Source organism: Bradysia coprophila, unplaced genomic scaffold (assembly GCF_014529535.1).
Source record: "Bradysia coprophila strain Holo2 unplaced genomic scaffold, BU_Bcop_v1 contig_232, whole genome shotgun sequence".
NCBI classification, from domain to species: domain Eukaryota; kingdom Metazoa; phylum Arthropoda; class Insecta; order Diptera; family Sciaridae; genus Bradysia; species Bradysia coprophila.
In genome coordinates, this window is record NW_023503493.1 from 3,661,520 (window position 1) to 3,689,500 (window position 27,981).

At 37.0% G+C, this 27,981-nt stretch overlaps 2 protein-coding genes across 3 annotated transcripts in view; one reads left to right on the plus strand and one right to left on the minus strand.

The window, feature by feature from the left end:
- LOC119075961 (galactokinase-like) overlaps positions 1–19,043 on the plus strand; it is a 42,818-nt gene extending 23,775 nt beyond the window's left edge. Inside the window, exons 4-8 of one of the 2 annotated variants that reach the window (XM_037182542.1) lie at positions 7,423–7,605; positions 8,896–9,021; positions 14,985–15,166; positions 16,020–16,129; positions 18,227–19,043. In XM_037182542.1, the coding sequence (XP_037038437.1) occupies positions 7,423–7,605; positions 8,896–9,021; positions 14,985–15,166; positions 16,020–16,129; positions 18,227–18,511 (886 nt within the window). In that variant the 3' untranslated portion in view covers positions 18,512–19,043. The remainder of the gene's footprint in view (positions 1–7,422; positions 7,606–8,895; positions 9,022–14,984; positions 15,167–16,019; positions 16,130–18,226) is intronic. The other variant, XM_037182543.1, reaches the window with a different exon arrangement.
- On the minus strand, positions 11,609–13,704 carry LOC119075959 (odorant receptor 22c-like). The gene is made up of 5 exons (XM_037182536.1): positions 13,314–13,704; positions 13,059–13,242; positions 12,328–12,515; positions 11,815–12,263; positions 11,609–11,747 (listed from the first exon to the last, which is right to left on the minus strand). The coding sequence occupies exons 1-5, from the start codon at positions 13,651–13,653 to the stop codon at positions 11,697–11,699; spliced, it is 1,212 nt and encodes a 403-aa protein (XP_037038431.1). The 5' UTR covers positions 13,654–13,704; the 3' UTR covers positions 11,609–11,696.
- Positions 19,044–27,981: the final 8,938 nt, after the last annotated feature.

The following is a 27,981-nucleotide window of genomic DNA, read 5'->3' on the forward strand; positions in this document are numbered from 1 at the left end:
GTTGTTCATATTTGATTTCAAAGTAAAGAGTGTCGCATTATGAGCTCGTGATTAAAAATGTCGTTTCCGACATGGTTAAGTCAAGTCAAATAGACAAAGAAATTAAATCTGATCAAAACTTTCAACGTTTCCCACTCCACAAGAATTTCAGCTCAACCTGAGATCACAGATTTAGATAAAACAATAATCTGATCGGATCTGACCAGTATTTTTCAGGTCTACCTGACCCAGCCTTAATCAAAAATTGCACACGTCATAGGTTTGTTCCGATTAACTGTAAACCCGAACTTTGACAACACGAACGACAACGATTTTATCGACAGAGATGAACATAACCTAAACGTCAACGAATTTCTTCGTAAATTTTTCATTAAAATTTCGTCAACCTGAAAGTTGAGGTCGTCGTCTGTGCATGAAAGACATTTCGAAATGACCTTGGAACAAATCTATATTTTGATGTCATCTACCAAAATGTAATGATGACAGAGTCAGGCACAAGAACAGATTTTTTTAACTGTCAAAACGCCTTTTATTTTGGTCCCCGCAGTGGTATTATACTAACATACAAAACTAAAACTCTGACTACAGATCATCTTCAAGATAAGGTACTTTCAGACTTAGTTTCGTTAAATATTTCGTTCATTCATTCATTTGTATAAGATTTCTTAAACGGGAATGGCATTAATTCTTACCGTAGATGACATTTCAGACGACCTTTTGAAGATGATCTACTGCGTCGAGTAGGCCCCTTATTTCGAATCTGTTCTTGTGCTCGTTTTGGAGTGCGTTGGTTAATCTGTTAGGTTTTTTCTCACTCACTGCCAACTTACTGAAAACTTACATTCCACAAATTAGCTGTGAAACACTGTGCCCAATCATAAAGCTGAGCAAAGAGCTTCGCACTAGCAAAGTCATTGGGAATTTTCCGTGTACCCGTCGAGGCCTTTTATCTGCGAAATGCATGAAATTAGGTTTTTACACATTTTCGTCAGACTTCGCAAAGTTTCGTTAAATTTCTCGAGGGTTTATTCCTGGTACCCGAAAAAATTGCATTCAAAGTTTCTTGAAATTTCAGATTTTTTTACGCAAAACAATGTTCTGCAGCAGATCGATAAATATTTTGATTAATTTGTCGTTTCATTCAATTTTTAGTTTCGCATGCGTTCGTTGTGGGTTTTAAGTTTTCGCAGTGATTATTTTTGGGGAAATTCTCAAATTTTCTGGAGTTTTCCCACATTTTCCATAATTTTTCGGAATTTTTAAAAATGAATTTTGGAGCAGCTAATTCGGGAAAATGTAAAGAAAATGGAAAAATATTGGAAAACTTTCTCCCAAAAAACGTACCTGAGTTTTCACCGTCGTGCACGGGTTGCTACTAGGCTTTAATCTCAAAGACCGTTATCAAATCTAACTTTATCAAACAGTGTATCGCATTCGCTTATCTATGGACAAATGAAAAATAAAACGAAACTTAAATTACCCCAATAAGATCGCAATTAAATCTATGAATTACTCTCTCTGTAATTTGTTATATAAACTACTAAGAATTTCCCTCCAAACGATTACTCACAGCTAAACGGGTTTAAGTGCAGCTGTAGCTATAACTCTATTAATCATATGCAACAAATAAAAGAACTGGGTCGCTCATTCGGGACACAAAAAAGAAACCACAGAAAAATGCAATAATTGTTCCACGCATCCACATCCACACAACGAACTATTCAGGTCACACATAAAAGCGTCTTTCATTCCGCTACATTCCATTTTGTTTCTCAACTACTGGAATTTCGAAAGACAATGGCAGAGAGAGAGAGAGAGAGAAAAATAATTATTTCCATTGGAAAACTGTTTTTGCAAAAACTCCATTCGAAAAATTTTCCAATCTCTTCACCGGTTGGCTGATGATGGTCTTATAATTTTTTATTCGAAAACAAATTTGATTTCATTGTTCGTCTTCGTTCCCGGTGAACTACCGACATGTACGGTTAAATGAATTTTTCCATAATCGGAGTAAAAGTAAATGTTTTCCCATTCAAAAAGACCATAATGAACCAACTCAACGACTTTTCTTCAACAATTACAAACAGAAACCGTTTCGGGTGCAGAAATGTTTTTTTAAATGTTGTTTTACCGTGGATTTACATAGCAACGTAAAAGTGACAGATGCAATGTTTTTTAAATACTGCAACCCGAAATTTCATTCATAAAATTAAAATTATGAATGAAATTTCGAGTTGCCGTATGAGAAAATTTTTGCATCTGTCACTTTTACGTTGCTATGTAAATCCACAGTTAGAATGATATCTGCGGATAAATGGCGTTATAGAAATCCCCGGCCTTTCCAATTAACTGATGACTTCAACTGTGAAAAAACAGAACCAACAGCAACAGCAGTAGAAGCACATAAATAGAAACAAAAGCAGAACTAAATTGCTGTACAGATCTAATTATTTGAATTATATGGGTCGCATGGGTGAAAAGGTCATTCCATGACTTAAGTTTTTCGTTTTTGTGTATTCGGAAAATCCCTCTCCTTCCCTCCTTGTTTTGCATTATGGCATTTCGATGCTAATACCAGGCAATAAATTTTTGTGTTGACTTTAAATAAATTCCGATGTGAAGAAGGTGTACGACATTTAACTTATGAAAAGCTCATTAGGAAAAAGGGTTAGATTTATAGGCTACAAAGGGAAAATTGTCCCTAAGTCAATTTATTGCAAACACATCGAGTAAAGGGTCCATACAATGGAATTGTTTGAGACTTGTGTATCTACTTAAGCCGCAACTACAGACATAATTACAGTAGTTGTGTCCGTAAATCATTGTTTTGTAATTATTACCTATGTCATCACAGATTTTTGAGATGATAAATGACAAATAAAGTTAACCAAGCACAGCAAATTCGTCTTACAATAATATTTTCCTGTCCTTTTGTCCTTACAAATATAATTGATTTCCCGCTGGAATTGTTCAAGAAAAGCTGGATTTCCCAACTCATTTGTAATTTGTCGGTGTGACAGCATCGGCACATTACTGACGTGTCCACGTTTAGGATTGTAAGGTTGGTGTGAATTATTTTGATGTGAATCAGTTCAACTTACAACGGCAAGTCCCAAGATGGTAGCAATTTCCAAGGTTGCAGGAAGTTCCAAGATTGTATGAAGTTCCAAAGTTGTTTCAAGTCCCAAGGTTGTATCGAGTTTCAATGTTATATCAAGTCTCAAGGTTGCAAAAAGTCCCAAGGTTGCAAGAAGTAACCAGGTTGCATCAAGTCCCATGGTTGTATTAAGTTCCAAGGTTGTATTAAGTCCTAAGGTTGAATCAAGTCTCAAGGTTGCATGAAGCCCCAAGGTTGTATCAAGTCCTAAGGTTGCACGAAGTTCCAAAGTTGTATCAAGTCCGAAGGTTGTATCGAGTCCCAATGTTATATCAAGTCTAAAGGTGGTAAAAAGTACCGAGGTTGTATTAAGTTCCGAGGTTGTATCAAGTCCTAAGGTTGTATCAAGTCCTAAGGTTGAATCCAGTCCCAAGGTGGTATAAAGACTCAAGGTTGCAAGAAGTCCCAACGTTGTATGAAGTACCCAAGTTATATCAAGTCCCAATGTTATATCAAGTCTAAAGGTTGCAAAAAGTCCTAAGGTTGAAAGAAGTTCAAAGGTTAGAAAGGTTGAATGAAGTCCCTAGGTTGTATCAAGTCCTCAGGATGAATCAAGTCTTAAGGTTGTATCAAGTCCAAAGGTTGAATCAAGTTCCAAGGCTGTATCAAGACTCAAGGTTGCAAGAAGTTCCAATGCTGTGTTAAGCACCAAGGTGTTATCAAGTCCCAATGTAGTGGTATTTGTTCAACGAGGTACAAAAGTTAGAATCTGTATATGCAATTTCTATCCTTTTTCCTGAAATAAACACAACGTTTTTCACAACAAATGCTTCCAAAGTTTCAACCGAAGAAGGGAAAAAATTGTGTTTCTGTCTACAACCAGAGAAGATTATCTTTCCATTAAAGTTTCACATTCGTGCGATGTCGGGACACAATGAAATGACAAAGGAAATCTTCCTGCGTTTCCTTTCACTTTAATATAACAAAAATTCTTCTCATTGTCATCATCATGTTGAGTAATATATTACAGGCCTAGTGAAAGCACCGAAAAAACACTGTCATTCTTCGGGCGGACGGCGGTTAAGATACGCACAAAAATTGTTAATGGAATATCTTACCGATGTAAAAACAAAACTCAGATCCATATCTCTTCATTCTCTCCACCCGCCTCCCATGACATGCATACACATTTGTCATGAATTTGTGTGGAGAACCGTTTAAGATCGCTAAATCTGTTCGCTTTCGGAGCGAACACAGCTTTGAGGTAAATGTAATGTTGAGTGACACCAAATTTAACAAATGAAATTTTTCCACCGCAAAAAGTCTCCGACTCTTTTCTATGGCATAAATTATTCATTTTGGGGAAATGAAAAATGGTGATGATGGAGTGTCGAGTTGCTTTGAATTGATTGTTTGTTTAAACACTCAAAACTTTTCGTTTTGTATTGCTTGACTACCACTACATCCATTATTATTAGTGTAGACAGATGAGCACATAAAGTTGTTCAGTTCCGGAGAGAATTTTAGTAATCGTAGTAATAGAAAGTTACCTGTGCGACATTAGCGAATTATAAAAAAATGAAACTTTTTTGATATAAAGCGAAATTTTCGGCAATTTTGGTTGCGCATCACTTTCTTTCAGCCTATTAACTGTCTGTCATTGTACACATCGGTTTCAATTTTGCCATGAAAGAAAATCTGCAAACCATTTTGCCTCAAATATTACAATCCGATTAAGTCCCGTATTGAACCCTCCTCATCGGCTTTTGCTGCCTCTTTCATTTTAGGATTTTGCCAACGTTTACTGTAAAATGTATGTTCAACCACACATGTTACACACGAATGATGACCGCCATTTACGTATTACCAGCCATCATCCACTAAAGCCGCACACCCAGAAAAAACGACTGTTAATACAAAGACAGAAAAGAGTTGAAAAAGAGGAAAAAAATCGGACAGGAAATCATGAGCGTTTTTTGTTTCCACTTTTCATTGCATTTTCAAGTCACGTTCTGGAATTTCCTCGTTTTTATGCCTCTCAAAGCCAGAAGACGAACCAAAAAAAAATCAGAATGCTAAATGCGGATATGGAAGTGTCCAGTGGCCGTAAAATACGAACATTTAATAATAACTTCGATTTTTATCGAAAAGTTTTAAGTGGAAATCGGGTTTTTATGCGTTTCAATGTTTCAGCAAAATAATTATGACTTTAGATGTATGTACGGTCTGAACAAGACAATATTTAGAGTTTGATGTAACCATCACGAATATCAACCACGTTGCTTACACATTTCTTTTCGTTCATTGCTTTGTTCGTGATGCGAAATCTTTTACTTCATTAGTTTCACCAAACATGCATTTCACCGAATCAGCCAGAATTCGTTTTTTGTCAGTGAACAATCTTAATCGAATTAATCCTTTTCGATCACAATTTATTTCAAATGGATTTCTTGATGGAAAATGAACTTGTGATTTGGATGGGCAGTGACAATTGAGAAATCTTGGGGTTCCGATCTTATATACAAAATTGATTTATTTGATGATACAAATTTGACTATACTTTACGATGACTGCACAAGAAGTGATTCTAATGGTTCCGTGGCACCAATGGCACTAGTGGACTCAGTTACCATATGTTTGAGACAAATTATATTAGACGGCGCTGAAGGCCGTAGTGCAGGGCCTATTTTTAGGAAATTCTTTCAAATTATTGAAAATTCCAAAATTTAAAATTCAAAAAGTTGGTAGTTTTAGGGATTTTCTAAGAATTTGTGTGAATTTGATAGAATCAAATTTATAGAAACAGGCAATGCCTAGGTCGTCACGCATCGTAGAAAATCCCAGTAGGTGTCAAAATCGGCATCGGTAAAGACAAATGAAAAGAAACTTTGATTGCCCACTCCATGAGAAAATTGATTATTACAGACCCGTTCGCCCCCTGCTAAAATGATCTATTACGCATGAAGAAATTTACGTAAATTTCAATGTGGAAACTCGGACGATCACTCGTGTGTCTTTCGACAAATTGCTTCGGAAACTGTTTTTCGACAAATTTAACACAGTTACAAAATGTTTACCTCATGGAATGTACCGATGGGGTTTGTTAAAAAGAATTTTCTAAAATAAAATCCTCAGAGGATTTTCTGAGTATTTCCTAGGAATCAAAAGATTTATTCTTGTCGAAGCATTTGTGGACGGTTTTTAGGGTTTTCTTCAAATTCATAGAACTTTTCTTCGAATTTGAGGATTTTTTTGACAAATAATTTTCTTTTGAGTTCAAAAAAAATTTTCTACGGTTACGGGCCCTTCGTGAATTACATTCACAGCATCCAATTTAATCTAATATTTGTTGAAAGGTCCTCCCCAGATGACAGTCAACTCAAGTTTTTCGATATTCAGCTGGTCTAGGTCGACAGGCTTTTCATTAAAAATTTTATTTTTCATTTTAATTCTCTATTTGGCTTCAGTTTACCTTCAATTTGCAACTAATTTGAATTTTCCACGATGTGGGACCAACATAAATTACGACAAGTAACTTAGCGGTGCGTCTCTAATTTATCATTTTTTTCCAAGCTCAAACGAAGTAGTAGATGAAGTCCTAACATTTAGCATGAGCACTTCTCCATACTTCTACGAACAGTGCGTCGCGTCGCCTCGGCATCGACAGTTCGATTTGAACGGATTTCAATATTTTTGTGGTATTTTTTCCATTGATAGTCACAATACACGAAAATGTGATCAAACCATTAAATTCGGTAAACAGTTTGTAACTCTTCATCAACGTTGGCATTATAATCCAAAAGTTTTCATATTCACACTTACCCTCTGGGGTGCATACATCACTCTGTTGTATTAGCAAACAAGAACGGAAAACTACGAAACGTAAATAAATTCCCTTCAACAAAAACCCATATACAACAAGTTATCATTCGAGCACATTATATAACTTTGCGTATACCAATACCATGCATGACCAAACCGAAGAGTCGGTACTTTATATCATACACATACGGATGTACTGTGCACCAGTTCGGATGGGTATAATGTTTAAACTAGAATCTGTATTTTTATATGAAACTACATTGCATCCATCATCCAGCACAAACTTTCTTCGCTCCGAAAAAAGAACTGACGGAATATAATATCGGAAATATTCCTCGAAACTAGATAGAGAGAAGAAGGAAAAAAAAAAGAACGAAGATAAATTTAGCCAGTACCACCACCACCGCCATCCACGTCCAAATCGTATAAAGTATTTTATAACAACACCGATCCATCTCCCACTCCGTGTGTAATGTGAAAATATTTTATTTATATGATTATAGATGGGCGAACTACATCAAGGGCGTGATTCATGGTAGCGCTGGAATGGTGGCCAAAGTTCCAGGCTTTAATGCGGTTATTATGACTAATGTTCCCGTTGGTGGCGGTTTGTCATCCAGCGCTGCACTGGAAATGTCCACATTAACATTCCTGGAGGCATTGAGTCCGGGTAAATCGACATTGACGTGAGTAGATCCGAAATGAAATTATCGTGGAAGTAGTCTGGTCGCTTGGTGGAAGTTTTGAAAGGGAAAAACGTTGATTCGCGAGGATTCGTTCATTAATTATGTAACAGAGGGTGAATGTGTCACGCGTGACAGTTCATCCATTTTTTCGAAGGGAAATGTAGTTCGCATTAATCGCTGTTTATAATAATTTATGAACCCACAGTGGAAGGGAATGGAAATTCCATTCGAGACAATCACTTGACATTTAATCCCAATAGTGGGTTGTCCCTTGTGGAAATTGTGGAACCTAAGTTTTCGAAAATCAGAATTTTCTTCGTATTTACTCGTAAGAGCCGCGGTAACGGTTGTAAGCCCTAAGTGAACATTTACTGGCCTTACAAATGTCATATTCGAAATAGAACAAAAGAAATTCAATACGTACGCCTCGAAGCTACGGTTACAAATTAAGAACGCAAAAAAGTACGAACTTCAGAACTTCCTGCGTATACAAAAAGGACGGGAGAAAATATAGAAGAAAAGGGCGGGTAATTTGAATTGATTTTTTAACAAATAAGTGAAACCGAAAACACACGAGATATTTTGCGTAGCTGAGACAATTGCACTTTCCGCTGTAAAGTGATTTGTATCATATGTCAAACAATGGAGAAATCCAGTCCAATCGGATCTTCAGACTACGGGTAATATCTGGAAGGTTCCAGTTGTAAGTTTCGCTTGAAAAAAACGTTCAGGTTCCACAATCCACAATTTTCGCATCCTCCTTAACGAAATGTATATAAACACTGAAGGCAATGAAAATATCCGGCGGATCACAAAAGCCACCAGCTTTAGGTGAATTTGCTATATATTTCACATATTTCGTTTGGTGCAGCGCTTTCTACGATTTCTGTAGAATTGATGGAATGTGGTGAATACGACAGCATGCGAATGTTGAAAAATTATTTCAACACTGCGAAAATTCTCTTGGATTCGTAGGTGCTACAATGAAGGAAATGAAGAGCTAGTTTGTTTTTGCGGATCTGCATTACCTTCAGTGTCTTATACACTTCACCGTAACGCCATACTTTCGACACAAAGCCGCCAGACTACGAGGATGGTAAAAAGAAATAATTTTGCTAATTCGTTGTGCGGTTATGGGCTATGAGTGTGCATGCATATTATATACGTATATTTGTGGGCTTCGCAACGAGAATGAATGCATGCATACTCTTACTCATACAACCCACCCAGTCCACTGCAAATGGTAATTTTCAAATGTATAAACTTTATAATTCGGTTGATATCATACAGATTAACCGACAAAGCACTGATATGCCAAAAGGCTGAACATGAATTCGCTGGTATGCCTTGTGGCATTATGGATCAATTAATTTCGGTAATGGGGAAACAGAAACATGCACTTCTTATTGATTGTCAGTAAGTATTATAATGTACCGTGCACATCTATACATAGCACAGGTTAATAATCTATATAAAATAAGCGGCAGCTACGGCAGCTCAGCACACATAATATTATGTTGTAGTTTAAAACCAATTCATCGAGATATTTTGCATCAGGTAATTGTAATTTTCTGTTCACTCCGGCAAAATAATATTTTCCATTGCATTCGGTCGAACGAATTTATTAGAAACAATTTTGTATCGGGGGAGCGAGATAATCAACCGCAGAATATCTAATTAAAATTCACTTCGTAGTGCAACCAAAACACCGTTTGTGGATGGGGGAAAATTTGAATTTCACATTTTCTTCCCTATCGTTTCTGTGTGTGCCCAAGCGTTGTACGGTTGTACCATTTTTGTACATCTAGCTTCTAGCTATAGGGATCATTCATAAATGACGTTCACTTTTTGCAGTGCTGTCAGCAGATTTCAATCATTAACAAATCGCTAGATATGCGTTCTGGAGAGTCTGATGTTTGTTCTACCCTCCAGTTAGGGCATATGGGGTAGATCAACAGCTCTGCTACTAGCATGAACACAAGAAATATTTGGAGGCTAATGCTATCTTAATAAGCGTTGCGCCGTTGCATTTCTTTCGGAAAGACAGTAGTCATGATTTGTTAGTGTGAATGGTGTGAATTAGAACGCACAACACATGCAATCGTATACGCATACATTTTTGAAATTTGGAGGCTATTTTGACGTTGATAGAATGAGTGTTCGAGCTAGTGGCAATATGGTAAAACACATATTTGACTCACGAAAATGCATATTTGCCGAGTTATTAATAGATTTGAGTCTGCTGGCAACACTGAAAAAGCGGACGTCATTTATGAATGCAATGGTGTTATCAATTTCCGTTTAGAAATAATGAAATTTTGAGAAAATGATTTTAAGGAATTAGCAGAGGATTTTCAGCATTTCTGGCATTAGAGACGGTAAATTCAATTTTTTTACGAACGCATTAAGCGCACATAATTGCTACAGTTTCCCCCACAATTTTTCTTCAAATAAGCTCGAATTCGCAAGAATTTCAAAGAAAAATAACAAAAACCATTTTCATTGTAACTGTGCTTTGCAGCATTTTATATATTCAGTGTACTGGAGGCTATTAGGTTTAATGTGCCGTTTCTAACACCTACGTTGAATAAGGGAATAACATTTGCATAGATCTGATACCGAAACCACCGAAATAGGAATGAATGTAAAGGTATGGTCAATTCTTCAAAATCGGTCGACTTGAACGCATTCATTATTTGTGTCAAAACAATATGAAAATGAATGCGTTTGAGGCGGTTTTACAAATCGTTGTGTCCACCGCAGTGACATTAGTCCATAGCTGGTACTTTACATTCATTTCAGAAAAGTAGATTTTAACAGAAACCAATGCACACACGGTGTGTACTGAGTGTGTATTGGTCTCCTTTGAACGTAGTTTTACAAAGTTTTACGAGACTTGAGGAATGGAACCCGAGCCTTGTACTTTGCACATCGTTGTCTTAACCTGTTATAGACGGCAAGCATATGACCAGTATTATTACCGGGTCTGTTACTTCCATCGATCAAAGTATTTTTAATTTGTTAATTTCAAATCTTGTACTTCAATTTTTCTAACATTCACTTAACTATATGAAAGACCCTATTACCCAGAGCTTGTCATTATTTTTGTCGTCGTCATCGATAACAGATGAACAGCCGTATGTGACAAGTTAACCCCTAGACCAACAAAGGTACTCTTTCATTTCAATTTTAATTTAATTTTGAAATGTTGTCACTTAACGTTCATGTCTGTTGACATTCCATTTTCCTGTTAAGAATGTGCATTTACAGTAAAAGATGAAGTTTGTTGGTGCTTTTGTAAGGGAATAGCAGATTACATTGGATGCTGCGAAAGTAATGCATTACGTGAGGTAACAACTTTGCTATACTCGCAAATTCACTCGTGTGTTGTTTGAGCAACTTGCGTCGGTGATTGCCTTTCCGACAATTGTAGAGTTTCTAAATGCGAGCCGAAGCCGGGTTTATTCAAGTAAGCGTGTTAAAAAGACAGTTGTCGAAGCATGTTGTCAAAAAAACACGAGTGAGTTTACGTAGCAGCCATCCAAGGGATTCTGGTTTCTTGCCTACCCCATACGAAAGTTGATCTAACCACAATTGAGTTCCCGTCACATTTTATCTTCACGTAATGGATCATTTTTGCAGGGGGCAAACTGTCATGTAATGGTCAACTTTCGCATAGGGCACGCAATAAAAGTAATTCCTTTCTAAGGGGCTGTTCACATATTACGTCACGCTATTTTATGGAATTTTTTACATTCCCCTCCGTCGCGTAAAAAGGGTCAATTTTGACCCAAATTTGTTAGAACCGTCGCATTTCGTTGTACCCCTTATTATGGCATGACGTAATATGTGAACAACCCCTTAATCGGTTCATTTCCTTCACAACCGATTCACTACTTAACATGAATGCATTCTCATCTAAAACAGAAATTTTGTGAGCAACAGCTCCCCCAAGAACTTGTCCAGCATGAGTCGAGATGTCCTCTAAAGCTAACAATAAAACTTCTACTATGAAAAAACGAATCTATTAGAATTCCCTTAAATGCAAAGCATCGACTAGTCTATGACATCCGAATCCAAGTCCAATGAGCTTATAGAAACGTGTTAAGTAGGGCAATGTATGAACCTGCTGTTCTGATAATCTAGAGAGAACAGATTGGCCAAAAAAATTATTTTTTTTCCATCGACTAAACTCATTCACAATCTCACCGCACTAAACGTCTCCAACGAAGCCTCGAAGAACGGCACATCAATGGCAGTTTTCCTCTGGCTCCGAATCATTATCATCTGGATCGTTCGACGAATACGTTCGTCGCATTTGTACCACGGAAAATCGTACGCCGTGAAATATATCCCGGTGCTGGCGTCTTCAAGCATATTACCACTGATCGAATACACGAACACCTGGGTCGTCGATGCGATTATGTAGTTCACGAAGATTATTTTCGCTGCTCCTTCAGCCAGGAGTATCATCAGACAGCAGATGCATGTGATGACGGCTGATGTGAAATAATGAATCAACACATTGGGCGACAGACATCGGGACATTTTCTGGCACACATCGATAACTGTACTGTGATCGTCGATGATTGCCGTCAGCTTCTTATACAGACGGTCATTTTGCTCTTTCGAGAATTTTTCGATTGATTGATGGGATCCTGTGTGGCACGAAATGTACGGCAACGTTAATTGTAACCGGGAGGTAAAGCTACTCTCAAATACCAATTTCGTCCTCAATCAGTGTGCTGACTCGTGATCCAATGATTTTGAATTCGCTGGAAATGTGTGCACAAATCCCCAGAAACAAGCCATCTGTGCTGTAAATTGAGGTGGCGGTCATAATGCCACTGTAGACCGAAGTCACAAATATGAATTCGAACAGTGGTGACCAGAAAATGTTGAACGGGAAACTGAGAAAATTTTTTAGAGTTTTGGGGTTCGTTCATAAATTACGAAACGCACGTGACAGAGGGAGGGGGTCATAAGCGAGCATCTTAATTTTCACGTCACGTAATTTATGAACGAACCCTTATGTTAACAATTTTGAAGCGTGTCTAGGCTACAAGTCTGTCTTGAGAGATTCCTCCTCAGTCTCTCGTGAAACCACTTACTCATCTTTAGACCTGCACTAACTTTTCCAGATCGATCTCAGAAAATTCATTTCGGCTCAAGGCTGTCGAAGTCGTTAATTCCGTAGCCAAAGCATAAAAACATTGGAGACAAATCCACAGATCCAAGTTTCGGGTGAATTTGAGTGCAGCGCCATTTTTCACATGACGAATCGCTAACGATTTCTATACCGTAAGTGCTACAACAAAGTGAACTTGCACTGCACTCGAATTCACCGGAAACTTGAGTTCAGTGTCTCTTTGTGGATCTGCATTATCCTCAACAGTTTGATCATAGCATTGCTCGGATCTGAAAATAAAATTTGCGGCGGCTCATAGACTTACACAGCTTTGAATGGCAAATCGTAGCTCCGTTCGATCCCCATCAGCAATCGGTACGAGTCCTTGACCATCGGTAAAAGGCAAAAGAACAAATTCGTTAGATTCGCGAAAACAGCCAGAGTCAGTCCAAATGTAAACGAGATGATTGATGCTCTGCCGTGAATCTTGACGCTTTCCCTGGATTTATCTGAATGGACAGAGCGAAATGCCATACCGTTAGACGAATCATGTGAATAGAAAACTGTACAACGGCTGTACCATAGTAAAATGATTGCTTTAGGTAATCCAAAACAAATTTCAGATCCTCACGCCTCGCAACGATAATCAGCACCTTCATAGCAGTCGTAATTTGTGTCAGAACCGGTGTTAATGCATCAAGCACAAAAACTAAATTGTGGGAGCTCTCATAGCAATACATGAGCTGGAACACGCTGTATATCAACACTTCGATGCTATTCCCAATCGCCAGACCTATCCGTAGCGATGGAATATTGTCCATGCCCGGCCAGAATCCGACCACTTTCCAACCCCATTTTTGGACTCTGAAGAAATATTTTTGGGCTATGAAGCGCTCGGTTTGCAAAATTTGCGTTGCCATGACGTACACAACTCTGGCTCAGAGCACAGGACGACTCTCACTCCGGCTATGACACACACACTCAATTTGAATGAACTTTATTCGTTGAATTCCTTTATATATGAAAATTTTCGCTGCTCAAAGCGGAGAGGATTGAAATTTTCGTTTCCAAACAGAACATTCTCAACGTTAAATTTTCTGCCTTGACCACTGTAATTAAGGAAAATTATACGTCCGTTGGGAGACAAATTGGTATGTTCGACTGGAAAACTAATCATATCTTCACATTGAACATTTGTGGTCAAGTCATTCGTGGAATTAAAGGGGGTAATTCGTTGTGTTCATGCAATCAACTTCTCCGTATAATTATCTCGAGTTAATTTATTCTGCCATGTGACTCTCCAAAATGAACGAATGGCATTTTTATCCGGTTGCGTCGTTACATAAATTGGATTTAGTTGGGCGGCTGCAACATTGAGATGAAATTGGAGTACTTTTTAATTATGACATGGGATGCTAGGTCTGCGTGTGCTGTTTGTGAAGAATAACGTAGATAATGAAGATTTGGTTTTGGTTGAAAACTCAATGGAAAATTACATTTCGCTTACGATTCGCTAGACTATTTCATAAGCAAAGGTGTGACAAGACTCTTGAGTATCTTTACCACTGTCACCATGGTCTTTAAGGGTGGCATTTTAGACACTAGTTTGAAGCAATAATTATTTGTATAGCAAGGGGGGAAATTGGGAAATTCCAACAAGAGCGAAAGTTTCGAAGAACTCGAGTTTAAATTTCCCATTTTCTACCGAAGGCAAACATATAATTTTTCATGCGCGCGTTTTGTTTTCCCTCAATTAGCCATGTGAAAATTATGTTTTCTTGACGACTCGTCGATAGACATTTCTAGTGAGAGAAATGCAGCAATATCTCTCTCTTGGGGGCAAAGTAGAACTTTTCTCTTTCGAACTGTCACTTTTTATGTTTTCGAAAATCGATGTTTTTGTTAATAAAATAGGAAATTCCTAAAAGAGCGAAATTGCGAGGAGATGGCGTTTTGTTGCGCTCTCTCTTTTTCTGATGACAGTTCAGGCGAGAAAATAGTCATAGGCTGAAATTTCGGAGGAAAGTTGGAAATTGTGACCGTAACACAAACGCTGACCCGAAACAAAAACCTTGTTATTTCCATTTTTTCCCCCCGAACAATTCTTCTATCGAAATCACTTAAAGTGACATGCATTGTCAATTGCCTTGTCATTACCCTACACCCTAGCCAAACATCTCGATGGTTTTATCAACAAAAATCCAGGATTTCATTGTTCATACTAAACACACATCAAACACAATTTTCACAGGTCTCTTGCCACGCAACAGATACCATTTTCCAGCGACGATTTAGCAATTTTAATTTGCAATTCAAATGTTCGACACGAACTATCCGACAGTGAATATCCAACTAGACGCAAGCAGTGCGCTGAAGCTTTAAGTTTGATGAATTTGACGAGCTTTCGGGACGCGAAATTGGACAATTTGTCAGGTAACAATGAGAAGTAATTGTTTGACTGAAATTAGTGCGGTTTACAGTCATACCGTAATGGTAGATTACATTGCATGTGGCGAAAATAATGCATTACCAACAAGTTTCGGTAGCTGCATTTTCGACAAGTGTAGAGTTTATACATTCGAGGCGAGGATATCCAACCACACTTCTCAAAATAGTTTCCGAAGCTTGTTGCTCGAAAAACACACGAGTGAGTCTACGAATACGCTGACAAAAAAGAGTATGTTGCAGGTAACCTTGTCGCCAGGTAATCTATGTTATGTACCACAGCTGAATTTTTAATATGGAGAGACACAGCTGTGGCAGCTATTGTATTGGTGACATGGAGACACAGTTACCTGGAACTGATGAAATTTTGAACTCCTTTTTTCAGCTGTTTCCAAATTGAACTTATCAGCATCCAATGGATTCTGGTTTATTGCTTGCCTTTAATGCGAAAGTTTATCACCGACGAATTTACGTAAAATTAACCGAAAATATTCCTTCTTGTAATGGATCATTTTCGCAAGGGAAAAGTGGTACGTAACGGTCAATTTTCGCAAGGGGCACGCTATAAACAATGTTTCGAGACTAGTTTCAACTTAAAACTTGACTATTGTGAGGCATCCATTCACCTTACAATCCACATTCTATCATCACATCCACATTCCGATAATTACTAATTTATGAACGGGACACTTCACCCCGGTTAGGGTTATTCGGTTAGGTTTTTCACTACTAGAAAAAACTGTTAAACAATGAAATGTAAAAAAAGAAAAATAATTTGACTCTTTTTTTGCCTTTTCTACTTCCATATGTACATCCATAAACGTTCTACATTCCGATGCAGCACTAAAAAATTCTGACGAAGTTTTAATTAAAAGAGCACGGCATGTCATAACTGAAATACAGAGGACATACGAAGCCGCTGAAGCGTTAAAGGGACACAATTTTGAACAGGTAAACTCCGAAACAGAAATATAATTTCCATGAAACTCACCATTTGCGTGTGTATGGGTGTGTATGTGTTGTTGTTCTCCACTCTGCTGGCATACTTTGCTACACATTCACCGTCCGTATAACTTTATTTTATTTAATTTAAATTTCAGAGTCATAAAATTTTTGTTTGAGTTGAAAGTGTTCGCATTATGAGTTGGATAGGTGAATGGGTGAATGTTGAAAATGGCAGTTGTATGTTACACAGCATCTCTCCTTTTTTTGTTGTTCATTTATTCATACATCCTAAGAGTTAGATTGTTATATGTATATGCATGTGTGTGGTGTACACCATATACATAATGGTCCCATAAAGCACAAAAAGTGTGAAAAGCTGAAAAAGTCTCTCATTAATTATTTTTCAACGGTTTTTCTACCCTCTTTGACTTTAATATGGAGATTATGTATGATTAACCGGAAATAGAAGGATGGTTTTGTTTGTCAACACAGTGTGTCAGAAAGGATTTTTTTGAGGACAGGTGGCAACGGACATATAAATTCTGATGACATATGCAGCTTACGGATGGGATGGTTCAGTGGTTAGTCGCTGGTCTTCCACCGACATAATCCGGGTTCGATTCCTCTGTCAGACGAAGTTCCACATGGAATTTTTCTACCGGTTAACGTCCTATCGTTGCGGTTAGTATGGTGGCTGCAACTGAATGGCTCGTTTATGTACATTTGGCCTACATTTAGGCGAGATAACTCAGTTATGCGCCTAACGTTACTTAGAGAGTATTTGAATACTTTGAGGCGTTTTGGTTGTTCGGATGCCAGTAGTCCAGGCTGAACTTGTGATTGGGCCATAAAAAGCTGTTAGTGAGGTCCCTGAACAAACAAGAAGCTACGGTTGGTACAGATTCCGTATCATCATTTTACCTGTTACAGACGGCTGTCATCTGTTATCGACAACGACGCAAAAATTACGATCAAAACAAATGAAGTAAAAGATTTCTGAAATCAATTTCTGAAAATATTCGATCAAATGAAGTAATAGATTGAATAGTGAAACTGTTGATATGCTTGCCGTCTGCGACTTGCCAAAATTGATCACGAGGAAATATTGTCAAAACATGAGCTTATAGTGCAGAACTCCTATTACCCCACCCCAAGTGTAGTTTTTCTAACGGTTAAAAGCTTTATTAGCTAATAAGAGTACGAGCTGGATGAATGCTTATTCCAGAGAATCAAATTCTCTCAAAGGGCCTTTTAGCCAAAGTTACGAACAATATTTTTCAGAAAATTCTGGCAGGAATCTCAAACAAAGTAGTTATAATTCAGTGCTACCTAGGAATACACTGAGAAAAAAGATTACGTCTGACACGTATAAAGTGTGGTAAGGTAGTTATACACCAGTCATGTATGCGTACTTACACACGACACGTATTTCCATACATAGTCACTGTATAATATAAGATGACTAAGGTAAGAAACATGCCAATTACCGCCATTGTCTAAGCAGGTGAATTCCATTTATTTATTTAAACAAGCGAAAAAAAAGACTGCTCACAAAGGCGCAGTCAGTAAAAAAACGATCTTTTCATCAACAAATAAATATTACAATAAATAAAAATCATCTACTCTACTTCTCCCTAATGTTCCTAGAATGCATGCCGCATTTCCTCTTTGAATAGCGATTGAAATTTTCTGTAATAAGTAATCGGTGGAGCGCGGTTCTCCTGAAGCTGCTTTCATTAATGACCCCAATTTGTAGACAAATTTTTTCGTTTCTGGGCCCATGCAACCTAGCGATTCGAAAGCAATAGGAGTGAATAAATAATTTTCTTTTAAATACGTGTCGTACGTTAGCACGCATACGTGTCTGACGTATAACTTCCTTACCACACTTTGTACGTGTCAGACGCAATAGACATCCGAACATTTGTATAGTATATCTCTCTCTTTCTCTCTGACCCATCACTTTCTACATTCCTTCTATTTCCCATTTAACTGATTACCCTCTCACAAATTCCCTGCTAACTTTACAAATCGTTACAACTGTTCTGCCATGTGTGCACGAAAACCTAACAAATTTTTTTTTTTCGTTTCCTCCGTCCACAGATGGGAAAATTAATGACCGAATCTCATTTGTCGCTACGTGACGACTTTCAAGTGTCCTGCAAAGAGCTCGACATACTCGTTGAAGCAGCTAATAAGTGTTCCGGTGTGCTAGGCTCACGAATGACCGGCGGTGGTTTCGGTGGATGTACGGTGACCTTGGTGCGAAAAATTGCTGTCGCCGATGTTATTCATGCCATGCAAACGGAATATGGCAAATACAATTGCACGGCAAGCTTTTATGTTTGTGAGCCGGCCGATGGGGCAAGATTGATTAATTTGAAGTAGGAAGGCAGCCAGTGTTGACAATCTCGAAATATATTTTTGGTGCCAACGAGGGTGGTGGATGTATATATATGTTAACGATGGGACGGCATGTGTATAAATAATGAACGGGAAACGTTAGACTTTAATACGAAAATTATTTTTTTTTTACTTTTTTCCATCATCGTAACATCTTGACAAGACGAACGAAAATATTTACTCGGAAATCGGTAAGGAAATTGAAGAGGGGCTGTGGGGATGTGGTTTCATAAATTATGTTTATAGGTCCCTGAAGTAATTTGTTGATAAATTATATTCGTCTTGTGTGTGTATGGGTGTCTCTCTCTCTGTTTGTGTATACAATGTAAACGTGATAAATAAGCTGGAACATTATATAATCCGCCACTGTCGTTGCTCTTTGTTGTTGTTAAAATATGGAGTTTTCAGATTATAAACGCTCCGCGTAGTTTAGTTTGGGATGTGGGACGAAGTTTTGTTTATTTTTGATACAAAATTTTATTTCGAAATAAAAACAAATTTATTTGGTGACACTCAAGGGAAGCTTTTTTATGTTTGTAGAGTCCCATATATCCACTCTCACTCTCCACTCTAATCTGCTAAATAGTCCAGGTTCTTATGGCGAAAGAAAAAACGCTCAGTGCGCTGAGACACTAAACAAAACATTTTTTCTTGAGTGCTGAACCGGTTTTTACCGTTAAAACACTGGTTTAAAACGAAGAACTGGAATGAATCTCTCCGTTAAAATACAGCATTTGTTGATAGGGTTTGTTTTCTCCGAAAGTCTTATTCATTGTCGACACTGGAACTGGAAAGAAACCCTACATTTCCCCGGAATACCTCAATAGCGGCAATGTGTAAGTCACGAGACGTCACAATGAATTATTGAATTGCCAGTTGTGGGTTCGAAACTCAACCGCAACACAAATAATTCGCTCCATCAGGTTGTTGTCCACAATAATGACATCTGATTGCCGATAAGGTCTCTTTGTTCTACGTTTAATTATTCGTTAGTAATGTCATTCAGTCAAAAAAAAAATCCGTTGACGGTGTGTGATGTCTTAAAAAAAAGTGACACCAAATAATTGATGGCAATGACTCCAATTCCTCTTTCTTTCGGTTTATTTGTTCCTCACGTATTCCACCACATAGAAGTACCGTTCGTATCTACGTTTCTTCAATTCCACACGTGTGAGTGAAACGACACTCTTTACGCTTCTATTGTTGACAACATGTAGAACGATGTGGAACAGTTAAAACTGTAGAATGCTAACCAATTGCAAACTTAAATTGAGTTGAGTTTACATTAGACGTAAGCATTGTACGTGTGAAACAAACATTTTACTTCCGATACGAACTTGGTATACGTATAAAACGTAGAATTTTACCTGTGTACAATTTGCGGATAAGTGAACCGTTAGTCTTATCATCGTCGTTGATGAAGTGAAGATCAGACCAATGGTTCACTCATCCGAAAAATCTACATGTAAAATTCTACGTTTTAGACGTACAAGGTACGTATGAGAAGTAAAATCAGTCAAAAACACTCAAAAGAGTAAAAGTGACGCAAGTCCCTGTGCATACTTCCAAAACAACTGATATCGCTGGAGGTGACGCATTCTGCGCTTGTACGCAAAAACTGTAACATCAAAAATTTGACCAAAGAAATTCTAGAAACAAAATTTTACCAAAAAAATTTTGCGTCACAAAGTGGCAGATGATTCGGACGTATTAGGACGGGAGAGGCGACATAACTACACGGTCAATATCGTCAGGAACGATATTATCGTTTTCTAGACGATAGTATCGTCTAAAAAATGAGAATATCGTTTTTTAGACGATACTATCGTCCAAAAAAACGATATTATCGTCCCAAAAATTTTCATCCAGGACGATAACATCGTCTAAAATTATAAATTCTAAAATATTTTCAGGACGATATTATCGTTTTCTGGACGATATTATCGTTTAAAAAAACGATACTATTGTTTTTAAAATATCCGCTGGACGATATTATCGTTATTTTCTATTTCTGAACAATTTTATCGTTATTGTGGACGATATTATCGTCCTGGGCGACAATTTTTGGGACGATAATATCGTTCTGGACGATAGTATCGTCCAGAACGATAATATCGTTTTTAATTATTTTTTTTTTAATTTGAGACGATAATATCGTCCAGGATGATAATATCGTTTTTAATTTATTTAAAATAAAAATTCTAGACGATAATATCGTCCTGGGCGATATTATCGTTCTGGATGGTTTTTGAAGACGAAACACAAAATTGAACAAAAATGTGTGGGTAAAATGTGGAATATCTTAGCTCAACTCAAGAATTTTCTTGAGATTGAGTTGAATTGAGAATTCAATCTCAACTCAACTTGTGATTGTGGTAATTTTGAGTATACCAACCATAGGGAAGTAATCCCGCCGAGCGATCCGGCCCATTGCCCCAGAACGGAGCGGAGGGCAGCAATGCGAGCCGGGCGCCGGAACAGTGTCGGTAACTTAGGAGTTAATTTTTTTTATCGCATCGTCTCATAATTAGTCTGTGAAGTTTTTTTATATAAAATTTAAATTTACAGAACCAAATTATAGACGGCAAATATATATTAAAAATTGGTTCATTTGGTTCTGTAAATTTAAATTTTATATAGAAAAATTACAGAGACTAATTATGAGACGACGCGAGAAAAAAAAATTAACTCCTAAGTTCCGACACCGTTCCGGCGCCCGGCTCGCATTGCGGCCCTCCGCTTCGCCCCGGTGCAATGGGCCGGATCGCTCGGCGTGTTAAAACGCTTTTTATGTACAATCTAAGTTGGTATTCATTTCATAAAAAGATGAATTATTTAGGGACGAACTAAACGCCTTTACGTTTCATTTCGTAAACGTGTGAATTTCCTAGGAAGGAACGAACAAAACGTCTTTACGTTACATTTTGTAAAAGGATGAATTCCCTATGATCAAAGAGTTCGACTCGTTCGACTGTAACATGTAACACTGCAGTTTTTAAATACTGATGTGTATGGACCAATGTATGTAGTGAGCACAACCGATTTTACGATTATTTTCTTTCTATCAATAAATACTTTGTAAACTCTTCCTTTCACTTAATGTATCGAAACTATGCTTTCCCTGAAGGTTCTGCTAATTTTGAGGTAATCTTGAGAGCTTAATCTCAATTCAACTAGAGATTGTGGTAATCTTGGGTTGAGATTAAGATCTCAAGAAAATCTTGAGTTGAGTTGAGATTCAACTCAACTCAACTTAATCTCAAGGTTGTCTTGAGTTGAGCTAAGATATTCCACATTGAGGAAAGACGTTGACTTGATAAATAGCTGCAATAAAAAATATGATTTTTAATGGAGGAAGTTACCGACTTTGTGTGAGTAAATTGTCCTTCTTTTATTTTTTGGTAGGTGATTTCCTCTGACAATTGTTTTTCGATATTTTGGAAGAGAACTCGGTTCTTGCTGCACCTCTGAGTAAAATTGAGTCCTGGACAATATTACCACCCAAAACTAAACGATAATATCGTCCTGGGCGATATTATCGTTTTTTTAAACGATAGTATCATGCTGGACGATATTATCATTTAAGAAAACGATAATATCGCCCAGGACGATATTATCATTTTGGACGATATTATCGTACAGAAAACGAAAATATCCATTAGATTTTCTAGAAAGGTAATATCGTTCAGAAAACGATACTATCGTTTTTTGAACGATAATATCGTCCAGAAAACGATACTATCGTCCAGACAATATTTTAGAATTTTCCAATTTAGACGATATTATCGTCCTGGATGAAAATTTTTTAGACGATAATATCGTTTTTTAGACGATACTATCGTCCAAAAAACAATAATATCGTTTTTGGACGATACTATCGTCTAAAAACGATATTATCGTTTTTTAGACGAGAGTATCGTCCAAAAAACGATAATATCGTTCCTGACGATATTGACGGTGTGGAAATGTCCCGCCACCATTATGACGTATTCTTGCCTATTTTAAAAAATTTCTTAAAAGTACTTTCCTCAACATCTGCCACTTGTGACGCAAAATTTTTTTGGTAAAATTTTGTGTTAGAATTTCTTTGGTCAAATTTTTGCTGTTACAGTTTTTGCGTACAAGCGCAGAATGCGTCACCTCCAGCGATATCAGTTGTTTTGGAAGTATGCACAGGGACTTGCGTCACTTTTACTCTTTTGAGTGTTTTTGACTGATATCAGTTCTTTTGGAAGAATTAGTAGATTGAAAATTTTTTTTAATTTAAAAAATTTTAAAAAAATTTTAATTTGAAAATTTTGAAAAATTTTGAAATTGTTTGAAAATTTGAAAAATTTGAAAAATTTGAAAAATTTGAAAAATTTTGAAAAATTTGAAAAATTTTAAAAATATAAAAAATTTTGAAAAATATAAAAAAAATTTAAAAATTAAAAAAATACTAAATTTAGGAAAAAAATTGAGGCGAGCAGAGCTTATCAAAAGCGAACAAATTTGTTCTACCATACCCACACACAAACACACTTAAAGGTGTTCTTATATGGGGCCTATATGGGAACTTCGAGGAGCCCTAGCTCCGAAACGAGGAAGGTTCCCCCCAATTTTTTTCTGGAATGTCTTAGAATGACTACTAGAATCTACTCCCAAAATTTCAACAAAATCTAAAGAAGACTTTAGAAGATAGGAAACACGGACGGACGGACTAACAAAGTAACGTAGGATTTTTCATTTCGTTTGAAGTACTGAAATTGACCAAATGACAAAAAAAAAATTTGAAATTTTTTCTAGTAATAGGACTTGCGTCACGGGCGCTATGCTAACGCGCGCCCATGATGTTTGTTTCAAAACCTACAATCAATGGTCTACAATGTACATCCAATAATTCACGTTTTTGCGTGTATCAGTACCGTATAACCAGTTTTGGCCATAGCCAAGAAAGTTTAGTTCCACGACTTTGACCCCTCTACCATATCCCATAGTCAAACTTTCCTTTAACTTCCTCGCGCGTTCCTGCGCGAGGGATTACATAACAACACGAACTGAAAGTCTGTTGCGAAAAAATGTATTATTATGCTAGCGAACTGTAGGTGCTTTTATCCAGTCACAAAGACTTAGTTTACAGTTCTTGGACGATGGAATTCACTTCCACTCTTTTATGCGAAAGGAAAATTACTTTTCCTCGAACTTTTCAATTAAATTGTCAAATATTTTCTTTTAAATAATACTTACCGTCACACACACACACATGCCCAACCGAAATGCAATTTGATTCGAAATAATTTTAATTACTTTCAGTTTAATGCGAATCAGCAAAAAAAAACCCTATTAATATTCCGGCATCCACTTTCCGTATGATTGGAATCCGTATGCAATTAAAAAGTAATACGAAAAAAAAAATTAAAAAAAAAGTCGTTTTTAATTCAGTCACTGAAATTATGTGTACCTCGTTATGGGTGCAGTACTAACTCCGAAAATGAATTGAGATTGACGGACCGGGAATGCAAATAATATGTCACCGTGATATGCTCTTGATTACATCAATGGACCGGGTGATTCCGTTGATTCGAAAGTACCGTTTTCAACTGCAGATATATGAAACTTTCCGTAATCCCAAGCCAATAGATGGTGCGAACGACATTTCGCAATATACCAGCGTAGTCGTCGTTGAGATAGACCTGCATCTGTCATCAAATTGGATGATGAAATGATAATGTAAGTTTACTTTCATTTCATTTATGATTTACTACACTTGCCCATGCAAAACGATATGACCATGTTCATAGACGTTGGTCATCTCTTTGCCACTGTCGCCATGGCCTGATAAGATGTGGTGGATTTTATTAAATACAAAGCATCGTATTATAAGATGCTCAGCTCATCACCCACCTATCTCACAGTTCGAAACACAGCGACCGACAGAAACAATTTTCATTTGATGTCTTTGTTTCAATTTTGTATCGAAATTTTGATTTCTGCACACGATACACCCAGTTTCCACCAAAATGATCAGTGATCGATTCCAGTGACATACAATTCAACACAGAGCTTTTCCACCGAGTAATTTCCTTGTCAGACATTTCCACATGCAACTTTTCTGTCGAGCAAATCGAATTTGTAACGTCCTAAAATTCACTCAAACTTCAAAATTTGTGTAGTTGCAGTGTGATTGGTTGCTGCAACGATATACACAATAACTGGCCATTTAGAAAGTGACGTGTGGGCGACATATAGTGTCAAAATTGACATAATTCTTTTGTTCTAATGTCAATTTTGACACTATATGTCGCTCTTTAAATGGCCAGTAAGTGACTCATACTATTAGTTTGTGTATGAGGCTACATTTAGGCGAGATATATCAGTTATGCGCATAAATTTCTTCAGAGAGTATTTGCATACTTCACATCGTCTTATTGAGCGTAAAAGACTGTGAGGTATCTAAACATAACAAACAAACATTCGAGTTTTCTTCCATTTTCCAGTGATTCCACGGAAATGGTAAGTATAATCCTGCAAAAAGGATTGTGCAAATATAAAATACACGACGTTCCGTGAAGCACAACTGGTGCAACTTCTCTCTAAGGAAGTACCATTACTTTCACTTATTATTTGCATAATATCTAGCTCACCTACAAGTTGTAGGCACTACGGCGATATAGTTGTGATATGCAAATTATCATTTTCATATGTGTGTCCAGTATAGTGCTAAATGTGTTCACAGTCAAAGTGCAACGATACAAACGTTTCACCCTGTACCATAAATGGACACGAAATTATTTTTTGTTTTATTTTTTTCGGACAACAATTTTAATTGCGTTCCGTCAATTTATGCCCCTTTCCTGGCGGATTTGAATTTTTTTTGGGTAAGCTTCTCATGATTTACTTTTAACCTTTTAAATACGGCATGCCAATCGCAGCAAAATCGTTTGATAATTCACTTGTTTATTCTTGTCGTCGTTGTCTGACACTAGGTTGTTTATAACACTAAGTTCCATCCTATGGGGGGGTCAGGTCACTTGACTGATTAAGTTATTAATTTATTCTCAAACAGTCGAAGAAAGAGATTGGGAGCCCAAACGCGTTGGATTCTTCCATGATGGAAAAAAATGAAATTGGTTCAGAAGCACTTAAGTTGTCGTCCCGTCAAAAAAGGCAAAAAGTCTTTTGGGAATAACTTCCAGATCATTATCATTAGGTTGATATTGCCTATCTACGAACCTAGCCCCAGAAATTTTGTCCTTGTCCAAAATTTCCAAAACCGCTTAGGATTGCTCAAGTTTTCGTGTCATCAGAAAACCAGTTAAAAGCCCTTTTAGGAATAACTTAGATCATTTGACCGATATTGTTCGTCTACGAACTTGAGCTCTTGGGAATTTTATTTTTCGTCGATGGATACCAAATTTTAGGAAATCGGCTCAGGATTGATTAAGTTAACGCGCCATCAAGGGTTATATAGACATTTCAGATTTTTCCTTTTTTTGCCAACATTTCATATTTCACCAACGCACTTCAAGCATGAGTGATACTCTAAATAGGGTACTGAAACTTGAGTGTGTTACACAACTGTAAAAACATTTTTATGTAAAATAGAGTACTTGATCATAGTGGACTTCGTATAGGTAAGACCAACGTAAGACCAAAGTCACAGTAGGCACTGCGTTTCTTTCGTAAAGATAGATGACTTGTTTTCGTTGTATGAGTTAAAACACACAATACAATCAAGCCTAAGTGGTAGCTCTCATCACAAACAATGAAAGTATAGAACAGGTATGGTCGATCGGCGAATTCTTCTTAAACACACTCATATTTTATGTCAAAATAATATGAAAATGAGTGCGTTTAAGTACGAAAATCAAATTTTTATGTCCTCCGGACGGACAATAGACCATACCTGGTTTACACTTTCATTGATCACAAAAGCCTCCAAATTGGACATTTGTCAAAGGAGTGTTCATGCTAGGAGCAGTGCGTTGGTGAGCATCTAACGTTTGAGCTTCAAATGAAGTAAAAGATTTACATTTCGGTCCGTTGACAGTACTAATATCAAATCAAGCAACAGATTCGATCTCCTAATGGTATGATTGATGTCTGTGAAAGGTGAATGTCATGTCAAACCCAATTTCTTGCTTCAGCCTTTTACAATTCGGGTACGGTGACTCTAATAGAGCTGAGCTCTAAGTTTACTGTTTGTTCTAATGACGATCGTTTATTTTCTCTCCATTCTATTCCTCCAATTGAATTGAGGAAAAATAACTGATTGTGTGACTATTTACTTCAAATATATTTTTCGTTTGACGTTTAAAACGTCATTCTGACAGATGAATAAAAGATGAATAAAAAAACGGACTATTTTGATTTCAACTGTCACATTTATATTATCACAAACCCGGCCAATAACAAAACTCATTCCTCGACTAATACAATTTCGTATAATACAATATCACCAAACATCACAGACGGAACATAAATTATATCTCGGCAGCGTTTCAAAATTTTCCCGAACAGCAGCCACTCAGCGCACACACACACACACAAGACAAACATAATTAATTTCGTATAACAATTAAAAACTAATCAGGCGCAATTAAACGTTCTTATGCCGGGTGTGTGACTTGGGCTGTGTGTATATGTATACATTCCGAGTATGGAATGTCGATTGTGTATTGTATATCTGCACAATATGCTACGCGTAAAATAAAAATGAACAACTGAGTAAAAAAAGGAAAACAAAAAAAAATTATAATTAGAAAACAAAGTGGAAAATAAACCCTCTGAATAGCCGGGGAATGTATGTATATTCTCAACGAACACTGCTGTTGAGAGTTATCGTGTGCTTTTTAATAATTTCAGGGAAAAATACCATCACAATAACAACAACAGCAGCAGCAAGTACCACACACTTTTATACACACAATCCACTCATGGAAAATGGTTGTCAGACATTTTTCGGTTGAACCATAACATTATGTTGGATTCCATTGTTATGTTTTGCGGGAAAATAAATGAAAATACCGGATCAACGGAAGTAATTATCTTAATACAACTGGAATGTTGTGTAGATGTCGTTCGTCGAGGAGCCAAGTTAATTTTCTCGTATCGAAACAAAACGAAGAAATTGTTTCCCGCAATTCATTGCAATTATTAGAGCACTTTCCTGCAGCAGATAAACTTTTAAATGTTACGTACAATAAAGGACATGTGGTTAGGTATACGTACACTAAAACGACCAAGGTTCCAGAAAAAGTTAGAATTTTTTTTTGATAAATTGATAAAACTCACTAAAAGATGGAAACCTAGCAATATCTGGCTCCTATTCTATAAAAACAATCGAGATATCAACTTTCTACCATACCACTAAACGCGTGCACAGGTTTGTTCCAAGTAAAGGTCATTTCGAAATGTCAAATCATCCACAGAAGGCAACTTAACCTCAACTTTCAGGTTAATGAAAATTGTAACAA